This window comes from Ctenocephalides felis, unplaced genomic scaffold, assembly GCF_003426905.1.
Source record: "Ctenocephalides felis isolate EL2017-DRISC unplaced genomic scaffold, ASM342690v1 CF-g0.4_SCAFFOLD_00845, whole genome shotgun sequence".
NCBI lineage: Eukaryota > Metazoa > Arthropoda > Insecta > Siphonaptera > Pulicidae > Ctenocephalides > Ctenocephalides felis.
This window is the reverse complement of record NW_020536999.1, coordinates 55,246,545-55,268,572: the sequence shown is the minus strand read 5'-3', so window position 1 is coordinate 55,268,572 and position 22,028 is coordinate 55,246,545. Positions and strand designations below refer to the sequence as shown.

The window sequence follows — 22,028 nt, the reverse complement described above, 5'->3', positions numbered from 1 at the left end:
GTCCAAATATGTATTAATAAATGATAAAAAACTTGAAGCTCTAGCTATTTACTGGTCATAGAAAAAAAAATCTAAAGTATCCCTAAAAAACAGGCCGTCACATAGGAAGACCCCAAATATGTATTAATAAATGATAAAAAACTTGAAGCTCTAGCTATTTACTGATCATAGAAAAAAAATTCTAAAATATCCTTAAAAAACAGGCCGTCACATAGGAAGACCCCCTTCGAAATCAGATATGTTAACTGACCAAACATCAAGACAAAACAATGTGTATGCATTCCACAGGAAACTCAAGCTCACAAATGAAATATCAAACAAAATTTTTATATATGATATTCTACGCGTAAGTATATGTATAAAAATATGTATAATAGGCTTATTACAAAATATAAAATTAGCACCTATTGAAATATGCAAATTTATATATAATATAATGCATATATAGCAAGCTGCTCTTGCTTTCTTTATGTGTCTTAGATGTTTTAATCAAAGTCAAAAATACTTTAAATATATATATATATATATATATATATATATATATATATATTGTTGAGAATTGTGTTCTTTATAATTATAAATATTAGTCATAAGTAAATTCATTCGAACGATGTATAATCCCAAGTAGCGGTAAATGTTGCGAATATTTTGTACATCTGCAAGACAACCCTTAATAAAAGTTTATGATAGCTCATGTACCCTCGGCGAGCTATCATAAAACTGGAAATATTGGAAATACTTTAAAAATGTAAAATTATAAGTTAGTTAACAAGTAACAACTAAAATATTATAATAAAGCGCTAAATAAATTTTTGTATCTAAATAAATTCTTTGATTTCACACACTTCCAGAAGAGCTACAAATGTTCCAATTATCGTCGTTAAGTATTCCAAAAAAAAACTCCAATCTACTCAAGAAGTTATTAAAAATTGGTTACATTTAATCATTAATTAGTAAATTCATTACTAACGTCTCTTCATTTGGTGGCAGCTTAATCGAATCCAACTCCGAGATAAGAGTACAAACTAATAAAATAAATTAAAAAAATTAAAACAAAAAGTGTGTGAAAAATAACCAAACTCTTAAAATTATCAAGTGATACAAAAATAAAGTGCTCATCAAATAAATCGATCAAAATCATCAAAATCTATATAAAAATAATAAAAAATAATAACTGGGAGATAATAAAAAGAATAGTAACAAGTGGAAGATTTTGAAGTTTAAAACGTGGGACCAAATCAGGACTTAAATCTACAACCCTGGAGCGACGATCAAGATGAACAAAACCCTCTATCATAATCAAAAGGAATTCAAGTAAGAAAATTCATATATTATTACAAATTCAAGATGGAGAACCAATCTACAATTTTGAATGAAAACTTATTAGATTTAAATTTAGCCTTAGCTATATTACCGAATTTTATTGAAAACGAAACTGATGTACGTATTTTTATTGATGTATGTGATTCACTGCATGAAAACTTAAAGGCCAGTGAATCACAAAAACTATTTTTAACCATAAAAAGTAATTTCCCACCTCATGTACTAATAAAAATAATACGTAACAAAATTTCTTGCTGGGGCTCATTAAAATCATTTTTATATAAAGAATATACGGAAAAAACTCCTGTATCAATCCTTCTTGCAGAGTTGCTAAATTATAAACAAAAACCTAATGAATCGGTAAAATCTTTCAGTGAAAAAATTAATAAACTATTGTACAGAATTTATGATAAAGATTGTGATACACACGATCAGACAGTCGCGGATAATTTACAAAATGTTTATAATGAAACGGCTCTCAGTACTTTTCTCAATGAACTGAAAATGCCGTTGAAAAATTTAGTAAAATGTTGTAGATTCGATAATTTAAATGACGCCATAGACTTTGCCATTGCCGAAGATACCGATTCATCCTCAATTTTAACATGCGACTTTTGCAATAAAATAGGTCATAGCAGTGGTAATTGTTTTTTCAAAGCCGAACATAAAAATTCACAGATAATTTGCAATTATTGTAAAAAATTCGGTCATACGATTGATCAATGTAGACACCCCAATCGTAAAAACTTTTTCCAACAAACTCAAATCTCTATGGTTCCGCAAATAAAACAGGAAAGTTGTTTATCTATTAATAATTCTAATCCGATAGCTGAAAATAATGAAATCCAATCGAATACACCTTCTTCAAGTTCAAAAAACTCGCCAGAGCCCGTTCCGGGACGGGCATTCATGTAAATAGCAATTGTAACAATATAAATTTAAATTTTCCGAACAGTTATGAATCAATCATTTTAGAAACTACACAGCTACCAAATACTTTTCATAATTTTTTAATAGGCAGCAGTAGTGACATATCATTAATTAAAGTTCATAACATTGATAAAGAAACTCTTGTATACACAGATAAAAAAATTTAACTAATTGGAATAACATCAAATTCATTAACAACCCATGGCGTTTCTCATATTAACTTTAAATTTTCCGAACAAAATACAGAATTTCCGTTTCAAGTTGTATCAAATCTTCCAATTAAATATTCAGGAATCATCGGTAAAGATTTTTTATTGAAATTTAAAGCAAAAATTAATTATCATTCTAAATTATTTTCACTAGAAATCAATAACCAAGAGTTTACAACCTCTTTAGTTAATTTCGAAAAACATTTAATCCCTCCTCGATCCGAAACAACATTAAAAATCGAAACTGCGTTAAACGTCGAAGCAGTATGTTTTCAAAACAACATGAAAACGGATTGATATTAGCTAACTGTATTGTAAAACCTATTGAAAATTGTTTTTTTATAAATGTTATTAATCCTACGTCAGATCGTCAATTCCTTAATTCAAAAGACGTAAACTTCGAGTTATTAAGCAACTTTGATATAATCGACTCTATAAATCTTAATAAAAATAAATCTATCAAATCTAACCAAGAATCAATCGATTTTCAATGTTTGTTCAATAACGTAAATTACAACGATACAATTGATGACAATGACAAGAAACAAAGAGTACAAAAAGTTTTACAATGCATAAAAACTAATCACATGACAAATCTCGAAAAAGATTCAATTTTAAATATTTGTACAAAATTTCATGATCTGTTTTATTTAGAAAACGACAAACTGACATATACAAATACGATTACTCATAGTATCCCCGTCGAAAATGACGAAAAACCCATATACATAAAACCCTACAGATTACCGCACGCTCATAAAACAGAAATTCACCGACAAGTTTCACAGATGTTAGCAGACGATATTATTCAAAATTCGCAAAGTCCCTGGAATTTTCCTTTAATTATTGTCCCCAAAAAACTTGATACTGACGGAAATAAAAAATGGAGGATATGCGTCGATTTCAGAAAATTAAACGCAATTACAAAATTGGACGCTTTCCCATTACCACCAACATTATAATACCAAGTTACTAGAAGTGCTAGAAAAATTACGACAATACAATCTAAAGTTGCAACCCGATAAGTGTCATTTTTTGAAACACGAAATTACGTATTTAGGCCTTATTATCGGTGCACACGGTGTGTCTCCTGATCCTGATAAAATTTCCTCAGTAAAAAACTTTCCCACTCCTTCCAATCAAAAAGAAATAAAAATTTTTAGGATTGTCCGGTTACTACCGCAAATTTATACAAAATTACTCCCGAATTGCATTACCTCTAACCGAATTATTAAAAAAGGACGCCAAATTTAATTGGACCCAAGAGTGTGAACTTCCATTTAATGAACTTAAACAAAAACTAATAAATCCACCTTTACTCCAGTATCCCGACTTCGATCGAGAATTTTCATTAACCACGGACGCAAGCGTTTTGCATTAGGCGCGGTTCTATCTCAAAATGTCGAAGGAAAAGATTTACCAATTGCATATGCATCGCGAACCTTGCACCCCGCAGAAAAAAATTATTCTACTATAGACAAAGAACTTTTAGCAATCGTGTGGAGCATAAAACATTTCCGACCTTACCTTTATGGAAAACCATTCAAATTGTACACCGATCACATGCCCCTTATCTACTTGTACAAATGTAAAGATCCAAATTCATGGCAAATGCGCTGGAGGCTTTCTTTAGAAGAATATGAATTCGATATAATTTATAAATCTGGATCATCTAATACGAATGCCGATAGTTTATCTCGCTCATTTTTTGATATTCAAGAATTAGCATCTAATGAAAATACTTCACCTATTCCTATCGATCCTAAACCAAAGTTTTCTCTTCTATGCAGATGCAATTTTAATTCCGAAATTAATTTTGAAAATTTTTTAAATACTATTAAAACCTCGGTTATAATTAATAACAATATCGAGGAATCGAATGAAGTTTTTCTCACATCCCTAAAACATGAAGAATCCGCATTGATATTCGTGATAAAAAACCAAACTCCCGATGATAAATTAACTAAATATTTCGATTTTTTCCAACATAGTAACATTAATAACAATTTGGCTAATTTCGGAACACACGATTTTTCAACTTAAACTACTCTCAAAAACAAATTTTTTACTCAATTGTAAATAACATGAATTCCCAGCCAACACTTGAAGATTTTTTCCATTGCCTCTTAAATCTAAAAGCTCATTTAATTCAAGAAAATATTAAATCCATTGCTATTCCAGCTCCCGCACAATTTCAAAGTTTTTGCCACATACCAATAAAAATTTTTAGAATTTTATTACGATACATTTTCAGAGACACCGACATAAAATTAAAAATTTATTATGACAAAATTATTGGAAACCTAACACCAGATGAGATAAGTAAGATTTTAAACCAATTTCATAGATCACAATATACGGGAGGTCATCTGGGCCATAAAAAAACGTTCAGCAGAATACGTAGCATATACAAATGGCCAAAAATGCGAAAACAAATTAAATCATATGTAAGCAAATGTCCTGATTGTCAAAAAAATAAAGTATATAAGAAAACAAGGCAACCTTTAGTTATAACGACAACAGCCCGCGAGCCTTTCGAAAAAATTTGTATTGATATTTGCGGCCCTTACTCCGTTTCTGACTCCGGAAATAAATATTTGTTGACATTTATATGCGACTTAACGAAATATGCAGGCGCCATCCCCATTTGTAATCAAGAAAGTTCGCCAGTCGCAAATGCATTCGTTTCAGAAATTATTTTAAAATTTGGCTTTCCTAAGGAAATTCTATCTGATCAAGGTACCACGTTTACTAGCAATTTATTCAAGGACGTTTGCAAATTACTAAAAATTAAAAAGATAACAACTTCTCCGTACAGACCTGAGTCGAATGGCTCATGTAAAAGGATCCATAGGGATTATGTTCAAAACTTGAGATCTTATATTAACAAAACCCAAACAGATTGGGACAAATGCATAAAATACGCAGTTTTTATCCATAATACAACTATACATAACGCGACAAATTACACACCTTTCGAGTTAGTTTCTGGTAGGAAAATAGAATTACCACTGTCTATAGCAAAACCTATATTTCAATATAACTATGACACTTACGTTAATGAGTTAAAATCGCGGTTATCGCACGCGAATAGTTTCGCTCGACAGAATTTACTGAGTAATAAAGAAAAAACTAAAAGTAACTATGATCAAAATTTGAATCCTGAAACCTTTGAGATCGATGAGTATGTGCTTTTGAGAGATGAAACTCCGTATCCGCGGCGATGCAAAAAACTTTTGCCCCTATGGAAAGGTCCCTTTAAAATATTAAAAACCGATAGTATAAATAGTACCATTTTGATCCATAATAAACATGTACAAGTGCACAACAACAAATTGAAAAAGTTTATACCAAACGAGTAAAGTAACATAATCTTTACCAAATTTTCTAAAAAAAATCTTATTATTGAATTGCATTTAATTAATTTGATAAATCTCATAGAATAATGTTAATTATCACATAAATCAAATTATCAATTAAATTTTATTGGTTAAATAATAATAATAAAAATAATATTTCTTTTCACAAATAAATTAAATCTAAAATATGTAATGTAAATGCAAATCTAGAATTTAAAAAAATAGTCCAATTTATAATATTAATGTTAAGTGTTTTGATTTACTAAAATATAAATAAAAATTGATGTATTTAGTTGTTATATCCATTATGCATCAACTCATAGTTATTAAGATAAAGATTTTAGTTATTAATGTACAAGTTAATTACAACCTGAAATTCGCTAATGTTATGTAATAAGCCGAAGACGGCTTAATTTTCACGATGGAGGTGTTGAGAATTGTGTTCTTTATAATTATAAATATTAGTCATAAGTAAATTCATTCGAACGATGTATAATCCCAAGTAATGGTAAATGTTGCGAATATTTTGTACATCTGCAAAACAACCCTTAATAAAAGTTTATGATAGCTCATGTACCCTCGGCGAGCTATCATAAAACTGGAAATATTGGAAATACTTTAAAAATGTAAAATTATAAGTTAGTTTACAGAAGAGCTACAAATGTTCCAATTCTCGTCGTTAAGTATTCCAAATAAAACTCCAATCTACTCAAGAAGTTATTAAAAATTGGTTACATTTAATCATTAATTAGTAAATTCATTACTAACGTCTCTTCAATATATACATATATATACTTTAATAAGATTTCTTATAAAATAAATATAAAACATATCAAATATTGATAGAGTAATGATTTATCCACACGAACTTATAGAGAATTATTTTAGCGTTTGAAATTTTGACTATACATCATTAATAGTGATTCTAGATATATATGCTGAGATCGCGTTTTTGCTTTTTGTATATTTACTGAATATTATCTATTATAACTATAGGTCCAAATGTCTCTCAAAAGCCTGAAATTATTGAAATAGAAGAAGATGCACAAGCGTAACACATCATAGATATGTACAGCGTTTAAACAGAATGATGCCTTACAATGATTTATAAGAGCTTTTTGAGTTCTACAAGCTTGTAGACAAAAAATCATCCTGAAAATTTGCAACAGTTTGAGCATAGGAGTTGTTCAATGAACAGATTCTAACTCATATCCGCAATATAATGAATGGACAAGATAAATAATAATTAAACTAGTGGGGTGGGTGGCATCGTGCCTTAAGGCAAATTGCTGGAACTTCCCGTACCGTAACGAAATGTTCGAGGAATACTGAATGTTTTCAAATAGATTATTATCAATATTGTAACATTGTCTAATATTTATAAGAATTATATAAACTGAATTGCAAAGTTGAAATTATTTGTTTAAAGTATATTAGAACTATAGTCAGAATTAAAAATAAAATCTGAATTATTTTCGATATAAAAAAAATAAAAAAAAAAAAAAAAATTGAAACAATTTTTTTTTCCAAAATCAATTATTTTGTTACGACAAGCAGAAAGTTCTTTGAATCATTCAAATCGGACGCTTAAATCTCTCAAAAACTGCCATTTTTTACATATTTAGCTCCGTATCTTCGAAATGGTTGGGCCTGCCTTTGCCAAAAACTAATAAACACTTTTTCCCAATCATTACTAATCGAATGTTTTTTAGATCATTCAAATCGGATACTCCAAAAAGTTCTCTCAAAAAGTCGATTTGTATTTTCTGCACTCTTTGCTCCGTATCCCCGAAACGGCTGAACCTGCCTTTGCTAAAAACTAATCAGCTCTTTTCCCTATCGATATTAATCGAATGTTTTTTGAACCATTCAAATCGGTTGATCCGTGCGCCCGAAAACGTGACTGGAAATTTGTATCCATACATACATACACACACACACACACACACACACACACACATCAATTTTCTCTGAGGTATGCCAAAATGTTCAGAAACCTTTTAAAACGTCGAGAAATGTAAAAATTTTCAATTCCGATTTTTGACCCATTACAATAACTTACCCTACGGGAAGTTAATTAACAGTAAATTTATTTTAATGTAATAGTATTCACTTATACGGAAAAAATTGCTTCGGGCACAGCGATGGCACATACGAGCGTGGTTTACGAACGATTTAAACATATGTCGGGGAACCACTATTTTCTACAATAATCGAATATCTTACCGGAGGATTAGATGTCGTCGTATATCTGCTTATGGTCGACATATCCCTTGGTGCATCCGTCAAATCTTCCTCTCCGGTTGCGTTACAGTTGTCAATGGCGATGTTGATGGGTGATTTTGAAACGTCGTTCTTCTGTTCCGTTCTAAGCAATTTGGCCGGTTCATTTATGTCCTCCTTCAGAGACCTTGCGAATTCAGGTGTAAAACCATTCGAGACAACTTTAGAATTTACCGAATTATCATTGCAACCCACGTTAAAAGCGCGCTGAGTGTTCAAATCATTTGTTTTTGTCTCCGTCTGCAATGAACGTGAAAAATGTCAGTGATTTCATTAAAATTGAATTGACAGATACAAATTTGACAACTTGAATAAATACTCTGAAGCAGAGGTGGGACTTGCTTCAAACTAGGTGTAAGTAGCATTTTGCCTTAAGGAAAGTTGCATGAACTTGCTGATATTATGAAAATAACTTAGTAAAACTTTGACAGAAAAATTTTCAACTGTTTATTTTAAAAATAAAGGTATTGCTTTTTGCAAACAAACTAATCAATGAATTTTGCAATTCATATGTCCCAAACAAACTTATAAGAAATGTAATTCAAGATGACCATTATTATTGTCATCAATAACTTAAAAAAATAAAATAAAAAAATATTATAAAAAAATTGAAGATGAAAGAGATTGAATAGATATTTAAATATAAGGCTTATAAATGTAGAATCAAATAGATATAAATGATATGTATATATGAAATTTCATTTCTCTCACAATCTCTCTTATACCAGGCACCCCGCCTGACAGATGTGAAAATAATATGTCAATAAAAAAAATAATTTATTTAACTATCTCATTCTACTTATAGAGTCTATAAAAATGTATTTTATATAAAATATGATCGTCAATAGAAATCAGTACAAAACCAAAACAGAAATATATAAAGAATGTGTCCAAAAGACTATGTAAAGTACTTTGGGGGCATTCAATAATACCCTGAGGCTTGAAAGGGAAATTGACAAGAAATTCCGAAATATCATCGTAGGGTAGGGGAATCCAGTAAAAAATTATGTGAATTTATTTTTTACCTAAATTGAAAAAAAAATTACCACTTTTTCTAGGTACTGAAATGCCCCTAACACACGTAATGTTTGGTGAAGAAGGGGTCATTTTAAATATCACCATGTATTACCCAAGGGGATAGAAGGGTCCAAAAATCCTTAGAAATCGATCACGTGATTAATGTACGGCCCCATTCTGGTAGTCATATGTATTTGAGAATACTCGCTTAGAGTACACGAGTACACCACCTTTATCACTATGCAAAATTTCATAAAAATCGACACCATTACCAACTGACATCTTTCAAACACTTCACTTTCAAATCGATTCCAGTTTTTTATCGAAAATGTTGACTTCCATATATATCTGCTAATCTTATATATAAAAATGGATCGCAAAATGTGTGGTAATAACATAACTCACAACGCCTGGACCAATTTGGCCAATTCTTTTTTTTAAATGTTCGTTCGAGTCAAGGATGGTTCTTACGGCGAGAAAAAATCGAATTTTTGCTGGGAAACCCTAAAAACGCCCTTTTCTTTTTAATCGAGTAGGCAACGAAATTGTAGAAAAAACAATGATCTATATCATCACATTTTGTGTAGTTTTTGATAATCATATTTTTAATATATTTATATAAACATAGAAATATCTTTCTATTAATTAACGAGCTATATTGGCAGCCAAAAACATTGATGTAAATGAATTAAATTTCAAAATTCAAGAACAAATTATAGGCGAATCAGTTGATTCGACAACTAACCAAGAGGATCCACAGGAGTTTTAAAAATCGCTGGATTTGCTAGGATTGTCACCTCACAATCTTCAATTAAAGGTTGGATCTACAGTTCCAGTACGTTTATGGTATCATTAAGTGTTTGTGGTATTAATTTGGAAAACCCATGTTTCTCACATGGAAAATTGTATGTTGTCTGTTCCCGTATTGGAAAACCATCAGATTTTTTTGTCTACGCGCCAGGTAATCAAACAAAAAACATCGTTTATCACAAAGCACTACAATAAAAATTGAACTGATTTTTGAATTATGAGTTACATGATTAAAATTACTTACTTTTAAATGCTTATAGTGTTTTATTTAATTATTTTTAATTCACACCGAATTATTACGAGGGTGACGGTTCTGTTCAGGATAATTTTTTGTAAAGAATAGAAAAAAGGTACCCATTACAAACTTTTTTGACAGGATGAAGTCTGTCGGGTCGGCTAGTTTTGAATAAAATGCTCGGTCAATCGCCGCACAAAGATGATGATCGAGTTATATTTACGTTTTTTTTTCAATTATGATGTCAAGCGATTCAGAATGACTTGGAACGTCAAGAAAACCATAAAATTAGCAAATCCGATTTTCTGGCAGAAGAATATTTAAAGAAAACATAATTTTATAGAGTTTTTCAGAATTGGCGCATTTACAAGCAATCAACTTATCTCCAAAGATAGATTAGAATTATGTATATGTATCAAATAGAAAAATGATAAATGATAACAATTAACAATCAAGAAAAAATGATTGCCAAAAATGAGGCGCAAACATTCAGAAACAAAATTGTAAAGACCATTAATGTGTTTTACATTAAATTCTCTTAGAGTTATTTGAAATGATTTTAGATATTATAGAATTATATTACCTTCACTTTGTCTTAAACGCTTTCAATAAATATCCAAGAATTTGAGCGAATTTTAGCGTAATGCACCAATATATTTATAAGAATTACTAATTACTAATTAGTATGTAGTATAATGAATTTATATTAATTATTCCACACAAAATCTAAAAAATTTAAAAGTTTTATGCATGCGATTGCCATATATTCAAATTACGAAAAATTACTAAAGTTATCATACCGACGATTCTGGAGGTGTTTTATATGTGGAGCGGCACCCAAAAATCGATGCGAGCAGTGTTGCATTCGGGAATGAATTCAGTGAAATATTATTTAAGAAAATAACTTAAATTTATTATAAATGATACATAGGAAATCTCCCAGGGCAAGTCCGTGAGCTGAATTAAACTCCAACTCGATTCAGAGAAGAATAGTGTGAGAAATTTACACAATGCCATTTCTCACCGGAGTGCACAAAATGGGCTATTTTCAATTTGAAACATATTTTTGATCTGTATTTTCATGTGAAAATTGACATCGCTACTGCTCGATGTGGGGTTGTCCAGAACGGGGTTCGAACTCACGACTCCTACACCATGGAACATTCTAGTTTTATTAACTAAATCAAAATAAAAAGTTCCAGTACCACTTTATGTTGCTATTTTTAATTGTAAATTAGGGAAAATAAGAAATCAATAAGAATATCTATCACTTTAAACTAAATTTTTACTAATAGTCAAATTAAATATATTCTTTTTTGTCTTTTTTTCAGCACTGATTTATTAAATATTTTATAGCCATTTATATTAGTTACAAATTCTGAATACTATTAGCAATAATAAAAACAAAAAAAGCCAAAAGAAAGTATATTTAATATGAACTGTTTGTAAATTTGATTAAAAGTGACCGATTAATAATTAAGAATATATTTTTCATTTATAATTTTTTTTTAAATCATGGTAAATCTCTACTCTTTTTAAGAAGGCCTCAAGGTAGATTTTTATTAATTTTAACAAAGAATAAAACTATGACCAAAAATATATGTACATATATAAAATTCATATATGTATATAAAAAACAGAAAACTTTATTAAAAACGGCTTATTTCTAATTATATTGGTTGAGAATCTGATTTGAATGATATACCCTGATGATAAATTATAATATTGCAGCCCTTGCAAAAGCTATAACAATGTTTTGGAAGTTTTGGTTGTCGTTTTTAATCATAAATTCGAGCAAAATTTCCTATGCATGAGTAAGGAATTGTAAATTATACAAAAAATACACCTTTTGAACTCACTAACAAAATTCGAAAGTTTTACTTGAAGCGTGAAGCTTTTAAGTAATGTTTGCCAAAATTGTGTTTTCATTTATTGGTGTGGCGCAAAACTGAAAATTTACTAAAAAAGTAAGGATATTATTAAAAACATCAATAAATAAAACTGAAGATCTTCAAAAGATCATATTAACCATAGATATTTTTGCAGAATTTTATGTCACATGGGTAAATAAAATAATTTATTTGTAATAAAGAATCTAATTTGAATAATATACATCAATATATAATAATTCTGCATTCTATAAAAGAGCTACAACACTGCTGTATACACAAGTTGCTAACAGCCAGGTAATGGAAATGATCAATTTCCCGTTTGATTACAGTGATAAATAAATAACGTTGTTATGGTTAGCAAAACCACACTATTGATTCTCATAAAAGAACTACTATTTGATATTATTCAAGATAACAAATTTATATATGGATGAATCACATATATATTAAAAATTATATTATATTTATATATTTTATAAAATTACATTTAATGGCAAATCCGCATAGAAATAATTTGTACTGGTAATTGTACCAAAGCTAGCCTATTATAGTTTTTTTACACTGAGTTTTCATAAGTATTACTGATCCAGTTGGTATATTTCTCACATACAACAAGAAAGAAATTTCACTGAAAATACCATTAATTGTTATCCTAATACCATGCATGTGAAATATTTATGGCATTTATTTCACTCAAAAAAATTACACATTGCCTAATTAGAAAATAAAATCTCAATTTTACCTAATCACTTAAGTGTAACCAATTTTATGTTTTATTAAGTATGTCTACTTCTAAATTAAATGATTATGTTTTAATCGGAGCTATATAAGTATTGAGAACTTCATTATTACAAAATAACTTCCTATACCACCATTCGGGGTTGTTTTACTTAGAATAATTCCATCAAATAAAATATTGACATATTTGATTAACTTTCTGATTAGATTCCTATAACATATTTTCGATATGATATGGTACTTAACTGAAATCAAACCAGTAAAATAATCATTTAGATATTTAGAATGTAGTGTAATTTAATTGATAGCATGAACCAAAATAAATTTTTCAATAAGGTAACTTATAGTACATTTATAATATATATGTTATATATTAACTGATGATGAAGACAAATCACGATCACAGCCAAAATTTGTAACCTAGTACTTTTTGAAATAAAACTAGTGCAAAAATACATAGTAGTGTGCTCATATTTACATAATTATACACTTCCCTCATAATTCAAAATTCTACTTCTACCTAAATATATATACATATAATTATTGAATGAAAAAAGACAGAATCCCTATAAACAGGCAGAAGAGTGGTTCCTCATCAATAAAATTATGTTGAAAAAAAATCTATCTCCATCAGTTTCACATCCAGTGAAAGTAGAAGATACATTGAACTTCAAGGTATGTTATTCCCAACTTCAATAGTTGGGAATAACAATGGATAGTCTGCTGGCCAAACGCAAAGATTTATTATGCGCAAGGCTTCCTATGGAGAATTAGATCCATAAGAAATCAGGAAAGTGCCAAAGAGAGCTATTTTGTTATGTTCCATTCTAGATTCTCATTTAGAATATTAGGTTGAGAACACTATCCTTATGTATCCAATTTTATGGATCTTCAGAACAAAGCTGTGATAGCGATAAAAGGTGCTTCATCTCGTAAGGCTTGTAAGCTGCTATTAATGAAATATAATATTCTGAGTATCACGAACATTTATGTTTGATACAAAAGAACATGGTGACAAAACAAATCATATACTGAAAGTAAATAAAAATGCTGTGATAAAATCAAGCTTAGATATCACTGAGAACCAGACTTTGTAGCAAGATTTATAACAAGATACCTGATGGATGTGAAACCGATAACAAGCTTAAAAATACAGTCATTTGTTAAACAATTCACCTAATCTGTTAAGTGGATATTTAGGACAAATATGTAAAAAAATATTTTTAAATTCGAAACATACTAGTGTACATTTTCAAATCAGAATGAATAATACGATCACCAGGTTTTCTTCACTTGGATATATTATGATAATTATTTCCAATTACTTTATAAAAACAGAATAGACATCTATCCGAAATAAATTAGCAAGTCAAGTATACCTGAAAAACCAGCCAAACAGGCTTAAAGGAAAAATACACGTAGACCTATAGTATAATTAACTATAATACTTTCATTTTGCTATATTTTATTGTGTTTTCCCTTTTGTTTTTAGTTTTTTTTATTATCATATTTTAATTAGCTCTAGTAGATACATCACTGAGGGTTTCTACTAATTCTTAATCAATTTCATTTTACCATATACTTGTCAGCATTCTGTGCTAAATGTAATAATATATACAGATTGCAGAATAAAATTGAATTAAAAAAAAAAAACAATTACTAATATATCTTGACGTGAAATAAGATAAAATTGACCAGGTTTGGCAAGTTTTTTTTTAAATGAATAAACAACTGTATTCATACTTAAAGCGAGAGTCAGATTTATGGAGTTTGGCTATGGCACAATAAATATATTTCTGAAAGAAGAGTTCGACTAGAGATAAAGATGTTTAAGTAATTTGTCATCCAATTCTATTTTATCAATCACCGTCATAATTTATACTGCAATTGCAAAATAAATTATAGCTTGTTGTGATATAATTTGTATCTTCTATTGTACGAATTATTTCTCTATAATTTAGAGTCAAAACTGTCATAACCAATTCTAAAACAATAATGCTTATTAATCTTCTGTAAAAAATGTGACTACGTCCATATTATAGTATAGAATCACCTTAGTGCAGACTGTAAATTTGATATCAGATTAGTAAGACCAAAATCACGATTAGCTTAAGATTGTAGCTAAGGCATTTCATTTCAATTTTTGGATTTACTCAAATAGTTTTGAATTTGAAACTGAACTGCATTTCAATCATTTGTCAAACAATCCATATTATTTGTTAAGTAAATATTTATGACTATTATGTAAAAAAAATATTTTCAAATTAGAAACATACAAGTGTACATTTTCAAATCAGAATGAAAAATACATTTGCTAGGTTTTCTTCAACTGGATATATAATGATAGTTATTTCCAATTACTAAACATGTCTTGAGATGAAATGAGACAAAATTTACTAGGTTTTGCAATTTTTATAACAAAGCAGTTTAAGACACCAGTCAGATTTATAAAGTTTAGTCAGATTTATAAATATATTTCTAAAAGATGAGTTCGATCAAGTAATTTGTCACCCAAGTTCTACTTTATCAATAACCATCATAGTTTATACTGCAATTGCAAAACGAATTATAACTTCTAGCAATATAATTTGGATCTTCTATTGTATAAATTATTTCTCTATAATTTAGAGAAAAAATTGTCAAAATCTCTTCTAAAACAATAATACTTATTAATCTTCTGTAAAAAATGTGAATACATCCATATTATAGAATAAAATCACCTTATATATACAGCAGTAGGTAAATGTGATATCAGATTAGTAAGACCAAAATCACGATTAGCTTAAGATTGTAGCTAGGGTATTTCATTTCAATTTTTGGAATTATTCAAATAGTATGTTTTGAATTTGAAACTGAACTGCATTTCAATCATTTGTCAAACAATCCATATTATTTGTTAAGTGAATATTTACGACAATTATGTAAAAAAGTAATTTCAAATTAGAAACATAGTAGTATACAGTACATTTTCTAATCAGAATGAAAAATGCATTTGCTAGGTTTTCTTCACTTGGATATATATTGATAGTTATTTCTAATTACTAAATATGTCTTGAGATGAAATGAGACAAAATTTACTTGGTTTTGCAATTTTTATAACAAGTCGGTTTAAGACACCAGTAAGATTTATAAAGTTTGTGCCATGACACAATAAATATATTTCTAAAAGATGAGTTCGACTAGAGATATAGATTTGCAAAATTCTAAAATTATGAATTAATTTAAAAAGTAATTTGTCATCCAAGTTCTACTTTATAAATCACTGCAATAGTTTATACTGCAATTGCAAAATGAATTATAACTTGTTGCGATATAACTTTTATCTTCTATTGTACAAATTATTTCTCTATAATTTAGAGTCAAAATTGTCTGACAATTTTGACCCTCTAATCTATTCTAAAACAATAATGCTTATTAATCTTCTGTAAAAAATGTGAATACATCCATATTATAGAATAGAATCACCTTAAATGTACTGCAGATGGTAAATGTCGAAACACATTAGTAAGACCAAAACCACGAATGGTTTAAGATTGTAGCTAGGGTATTTCATTTCAATTTTTGGATTTACTCAAATAGTATGTTTTGAATTTGAAACTGAACTGAATTTTCAATTATATAGCAAAGATTGCAAAACAAACAGATTTGCAAAATTCCGCAGTGTCAACTTTTATACCTGTGGTCAAATGAATCAAGATAATATAGTAAAAAAATATTACAATGTTATCAAATAGTAATTACATGCCATTAGATTATTACTGAAATATATACTGTGAAAAAATGTAATATTTATATTGTCAGCTAACCTCATTCTCTCCCAGCTGGTTTTGAAATCTCATTTTATCCTTCAATAGTTTTTCTCTCTCTTCCTTTAAAAACATCTGTATGTCCATGGTGCTGTTCATTTTCTTCCTAAAATCGATTAACACTTTTCGCTAACTTTGGGAAAAATTTATGTAGTGGTTTTTCACTTTTTGTGTAAAAAATAACGATTGCAACCGTCACAGAAATGTCGACCGACATGACGCAGCTCTGAGCTAAGTGTCGATAGATGGAACAAGTGTATTTTTGCTTTTACAGGTTGGCGACACAGCAGTGGTTTCCAAACTGCGGGTCGAGAGGAACATGCACGGAGAACCTGCAAAGGGTCACAAATATAATTTTAAAATACTATTTACGAATAAAAATCAAACTAGTGGGGCCCATGGCATCGTGCCTTAAGGCAAATTGCTGGAACTTCCTGTACCGTAATATAAAATCTCGGTACAAAACCTAAAAAAAATTACACAAAATGTGTACACATTATTCAAATCTTTATAAAAAATCTGATAATTGGATGTACATATGTCCAATAAACATTTTAACCGTCAAAGGACATTTTTTTAACTTATTTTTATTAAGAGTTCATAACCGCTAGACCTGCCTTTCCAAAAATTTAATCAATTCTTCAATACAAGTAAATTGTTTTTTGAATTATTAAAATCGGACGCTCCGTTCTCTTAAAAACTGAGTTACGGTTTTCGGCACTTTTTGCCCCCTATCTTCGGAACGGCTAGACCTTCGCCAAAAACTAATCAGCACGTCTCCTCAATACGAATCGAATGCTTTTTGAATTATTGAAATCGGTTGATCGGTGTTCCCGAAATCGTCGACGATAGTTTGTATCCGCACACACATCCATTTTTTCTAAGGTATGCCAAAATATTCAGAAACCTTTAAAACGTAAAGATATGTAAAAATTTTCATTTTTGATTTTTTTGCGAATATTATAACTTACCCTACGGGGAGTTAATTACTATAACTTATATACTATACTTACCCTATACACAATATAATAGTCGAGTTGACTCACCCTACAGGAAGTTGTCAAAAAATGAGTTAATGGTGCATGGCATCGTGCCTTCAAGGTAAATTGCTAGAACTTCCCGTACTGTAATGAAATATTTGAGGAATTTTAAATGTTTATAGTATGAATGAAAATTGAAATCCGAATAATTTTAAATATCTAAAAACAAATTTCGAAATTAAAAAATAATTTATTCGATTTTTTTATTTATTTCTTTTTAAAATAGAAAACATTTTGCCAAAAAAATCTATTTTGTGCTCTGAGTTGTGCAAATTCTATATACTCAGAAATAATACTAAAACTGCTCGAGTTTAAAAGACATATACATAAAATATGAATTTATTTGCCTATATATTTGTACAAAGAAAATTCGGTCAACATTTTATAAATATGTAGAAGAATTTTACATAAGTAATTAATTCGGCATTGTATTTTTTCAAATTTACAATAAGAAAAAAATCCTTACATATTTTTTTACATAAAAAATAAACAAATTTTGCCCTATTATGGAAGAGAAGCAGCACAATTTCCACACTTTATGTATATGTATATATGTGTTATATATATATATATAAATATATATATATATATATATATATATATATATATATAATGTTTTTTTCTTGATCCTACAGCATCTTCTAAGTTTTGTCATTTTCATTTCTTTCAAAGAAGTTCGTCAAAATTAGAATTTATACTTTGTTTTGGGTCATAATCAAAAAATGGTACAATTAAAGTAAGGCTCTATATGGGCCAGAAACGTGGACTCAAAAAAAAAATTATAAAAACTACTTTGGAAGTTCAGTTGAAGAATAGATAAAAGGAGATTTAAAATGGACCAACAAGGTAACAATAGCAAAACAACTGCAAATCTTATTGGATTCTGTTGTCAAAGAAAAAGAAAAATACATGAGCCCATTGTCTCAAAAAAAAAACAGAAAGTTGTCCTTACACAAAATGAAAACGAAAGTTATTAAGCAAAATTCCAGTAAAATGCAGAAAAATGACCTGTTTCAGCATTAAAAAATTGTAAAAATGTGGTACTCTTGTTTCAAGAACATGGCTTCAAGTAGAGCATTAACAAAAATAATATAATAGTAATATACATATATATTTTTATATATAAATATATCTAAATTTATGCTTTTTATACACATATGTATGTGTTTTCAATATGTTCTGTATTATACAATATCTAATAACAAAGGTTTCATTACTATCTAAAATTTGGTATATTTTGCATATGATAGTCTTGTAGTTTAAGTTAAATAAATGTAAATGTGGTGCCTCAAAATAAACTATAATAATACATAACATTTAACACACACGATTCAATTACAGAAATAACAATAAATAAAATTATTATGTACAAAATCTTCATAACATTTATGACATTTGTTAAAATTATCTATAAATAATTGAAGATAATAATAAAGATATATTATATATTTATATTTGATATAAAAACTAATTATTTATGAATTACTCAGCTTATATGTAAAATTTCATATTAGATTTTTAATAAAATTTCAATTTAGTAAAATATTTGAACTGGTAATACATATTATCACCAAAAACTGGCCATTGACTTAGTCAAAATTCTTAAATTAAGATAAACATTCTATCTCACAGTCATATTACTAACACAACCGATCGTTAGCAAATTTTTGATAGAGGTCCATTATTATAATATAAGTTTTTCTTATACACGGCTGCCTAATACACATATCAGCAAAAGTTTTCATATTGAAAATGTTCATTGACTTAAATATATTCACAAAAATATTAGCACAGCAAGAGCGATCACAGTTCCTGATAAGTCCTTTTCATAATAATTGTTAAGGTGCAAATCTGTGGAAAAAAAGTTTTTTATATAAAAAATATATTAATTGATATGTACTAATAAGATGAAATGAATAGAATGAGATGATTATAATTCAAGTTATAACTTAATTACATATAATTATTTATAATATTATATTATGTTAATTGCAATATTATATTATATGCATACAAGGAACCCATACTGGATTTTTTAAGAAGCCCGGATTTAGATATTTGTTCTGGATTATTCAGTTTTCTTTCAAAGAAGTTCATATTTTCAATATTATTGTAAAATAGATTTCAAATAGAATTACATATTTTTACAATATTCGAACCCTAAAAACTGTTATATCGAAATTCACGTCTTGAAATAAACACACTAAAAGTTCCACCAGTTTCAGTTCATAAACAACAATCTTAAGAATAAGTTAATTCGAACAAAATTAAATTTAACATAATCCTTCTTAATAATAATTATAATTCTCTTTTAATTATTAACGGTTTAATAAAATATTTCATAATTGCATATAGTGAAGTCCCGGATTCCATCTTGAGTCCCGGGGTTTTCTAAAAGCATATTTGTCCCGAATTTAGTTTTTATGTTCTAAATTGCGCCGGATCTCCAAAAATATAAGTTCAAATGAAATCTTTGCAATTACTTAAGTTTTTACCTTAATTACAAAATATCCAATATATATTATACGTTACAACTATAACATAATGGATATCATTTAAATAAGATAGTTTTAAGATAACAAGTATGCTTATCCATATTGTTAAAAGTGAAAATGAATCAATATTGTGAATGAGAAAATTATCGATTACAAAATTTCAAAGGCGGGTTAAAATAGTCTCTCACATTAATAATTGAAAACAATTTTTTTGACTACCTGGCAAAAGTAGTAACTTTTTCAATTTAATTATAAAGAGAATTGTATAAATGTTATACAAGGCTCAACACATAGATCCAAAATTGTAAGATTTTATATAAATATAATGGAATCTATGTTATTTCTAATAATCAGTAATTCTTAAAATAAGGATCATTTGAAGAAAACTGATTTTGTGCACCCGTCTCGGATTAGCATAAGTAAAGAATGCTGTCCTGGTTTTGACTTAAAAAATATGATCACCTTAATGCAATACCTTAAGGGAGTATTCTAGTGTAGAAATTCAAAAAAATCTATTTTTTTAATTCATATTTTCAAAGTTAACTATCTAAGAATATGGGTACGAGAAGGTTTTTGAAAATTTGAATTATTTTCGGAGATATAGGCATTTTACTGACTCGGTCTTCATACTGGTTTGGCTTCACGCAAAACATTAAATGCGTTTTTCTCAGAACCGACTTTTTCAGTACTATTGACACAATTTCTCGTGTTTTAATCGACTTGAAATGTTCAGAGAGTCTTGTTTATAGACCTATCTATAGCCCGAACTAGAATTATCCCCAAATTCCAATTTTTACTATTTAAAAAAAAAATCGAGAAACTAAAAAAAACAGTAGAAAAACACTTTTTTTTCAAACAGTCGCCAATTCGTAAAAAAAATTTTTTTTTACTCATCGCTAGTTCGGGCGATCGCGACATTATTGTAGATTAATAATCTTTTTATTTTTTGCATTTTCCGATGGCTAGGAGTGCTGAAATCATGTCAAGACTGAGGTGCTAATTTTTTGAGACCACCCACTTCATCAGCTGCCAGTTTTTACAATTTTCAACTTTTTCATTTTTTAATTGTTGTTTTGTATTTTAATAATATTAATAAACAAGTGGTAAAAATGGATAGTAAAAACATTCATTACATTTGTTTACGTTACTTTAAAAATGACCTAAAATTCATCGCTCTACACTAGAATATCCCCTTAAGTTATCCAAATAAGATGAAAATACAGGAATTTGCTAATTGCAGTTAACAACCGGCTAATTTTAATCAAAAATTTTGGCAAAGGATTAAAATAGAACGACACAAGATATTTCAAAAATCAAGTTTGTTGTAGAATGTATGAGTATAAATATTTATCAATATAATCAAACCTCTATGGTCATGAGCCATCTTCGTTATGTACTACAGACGTGTCCGATTCTGATCTATTGACACATTCACGAACTGCTTTTAATATTAGACCTATTCTCCTATCAAGGGCTTCCAGGTGAGGAGCCCACAAAACTGGTGCTACAGGGTCAGATTGCATTGATTTTTCCATCAGCTCACTCAGACGATGAGGCCCGGTATGAAACCTAGAAAAATTAATAGAAATTAATTAATATAGTGTAGTTCATTCGTCCCAGACCGTTCCTTAAATACATAATTTAAACTAATTTAGGAAATCTAACAATAAGCTGCATGGAGTGCAGTCTCGGAATATAATTGAGTAAATATATCACTGCACTCGCTCGCCTAATTGCAAGTAATTAGTGTAAACAATACGCTTCTTCGCAAAGTTAAACGAATATTCAAGTGAAATCCATTAGCTCCAGACCTGCGCGCTAAAAGGAAGCTCCACAGAGAATGGAAATGATATTAAAAAAATAAACTAAATCATAGTTAAATATTCTGAGA

At 28.7% G+C, this 22,028-nt stretch overlaps 1 protein-coding gene across 1 annotated transcript in view; it reads right to left on the bottom strand.

The window, feature by feature from the left end:
• The window catches only part of LOC113385949 (glutamic acid-rich protein-like), a 56,625-nt gene extending 39,874 nt beyond the window's left edge, over positions 1 to 16,751 (bottom strand). The window contains exons 1-2 of the mRNA XM_026623770.1: positions 16,603 to 16,751; positions 8,048 to 8,344 (exon numbers count right to left, since the gene is read on the bottom strand). Of these exons, the coding sequence (XP_026479555.1) occupies positions 8,048 to 8,344; positions 16,603 to 16,701 (396 nt within the window). The 5' untranslated portion in view covers positions 16,702 to 16,751. The remainder of the gene's footprint in view (positions 1 to 8,047; positions 8,345 to 16,602) is intronic.
• Between the last annotated feature and the right edge of the window lie 5,277 nt (positions 16,752 to 22,028).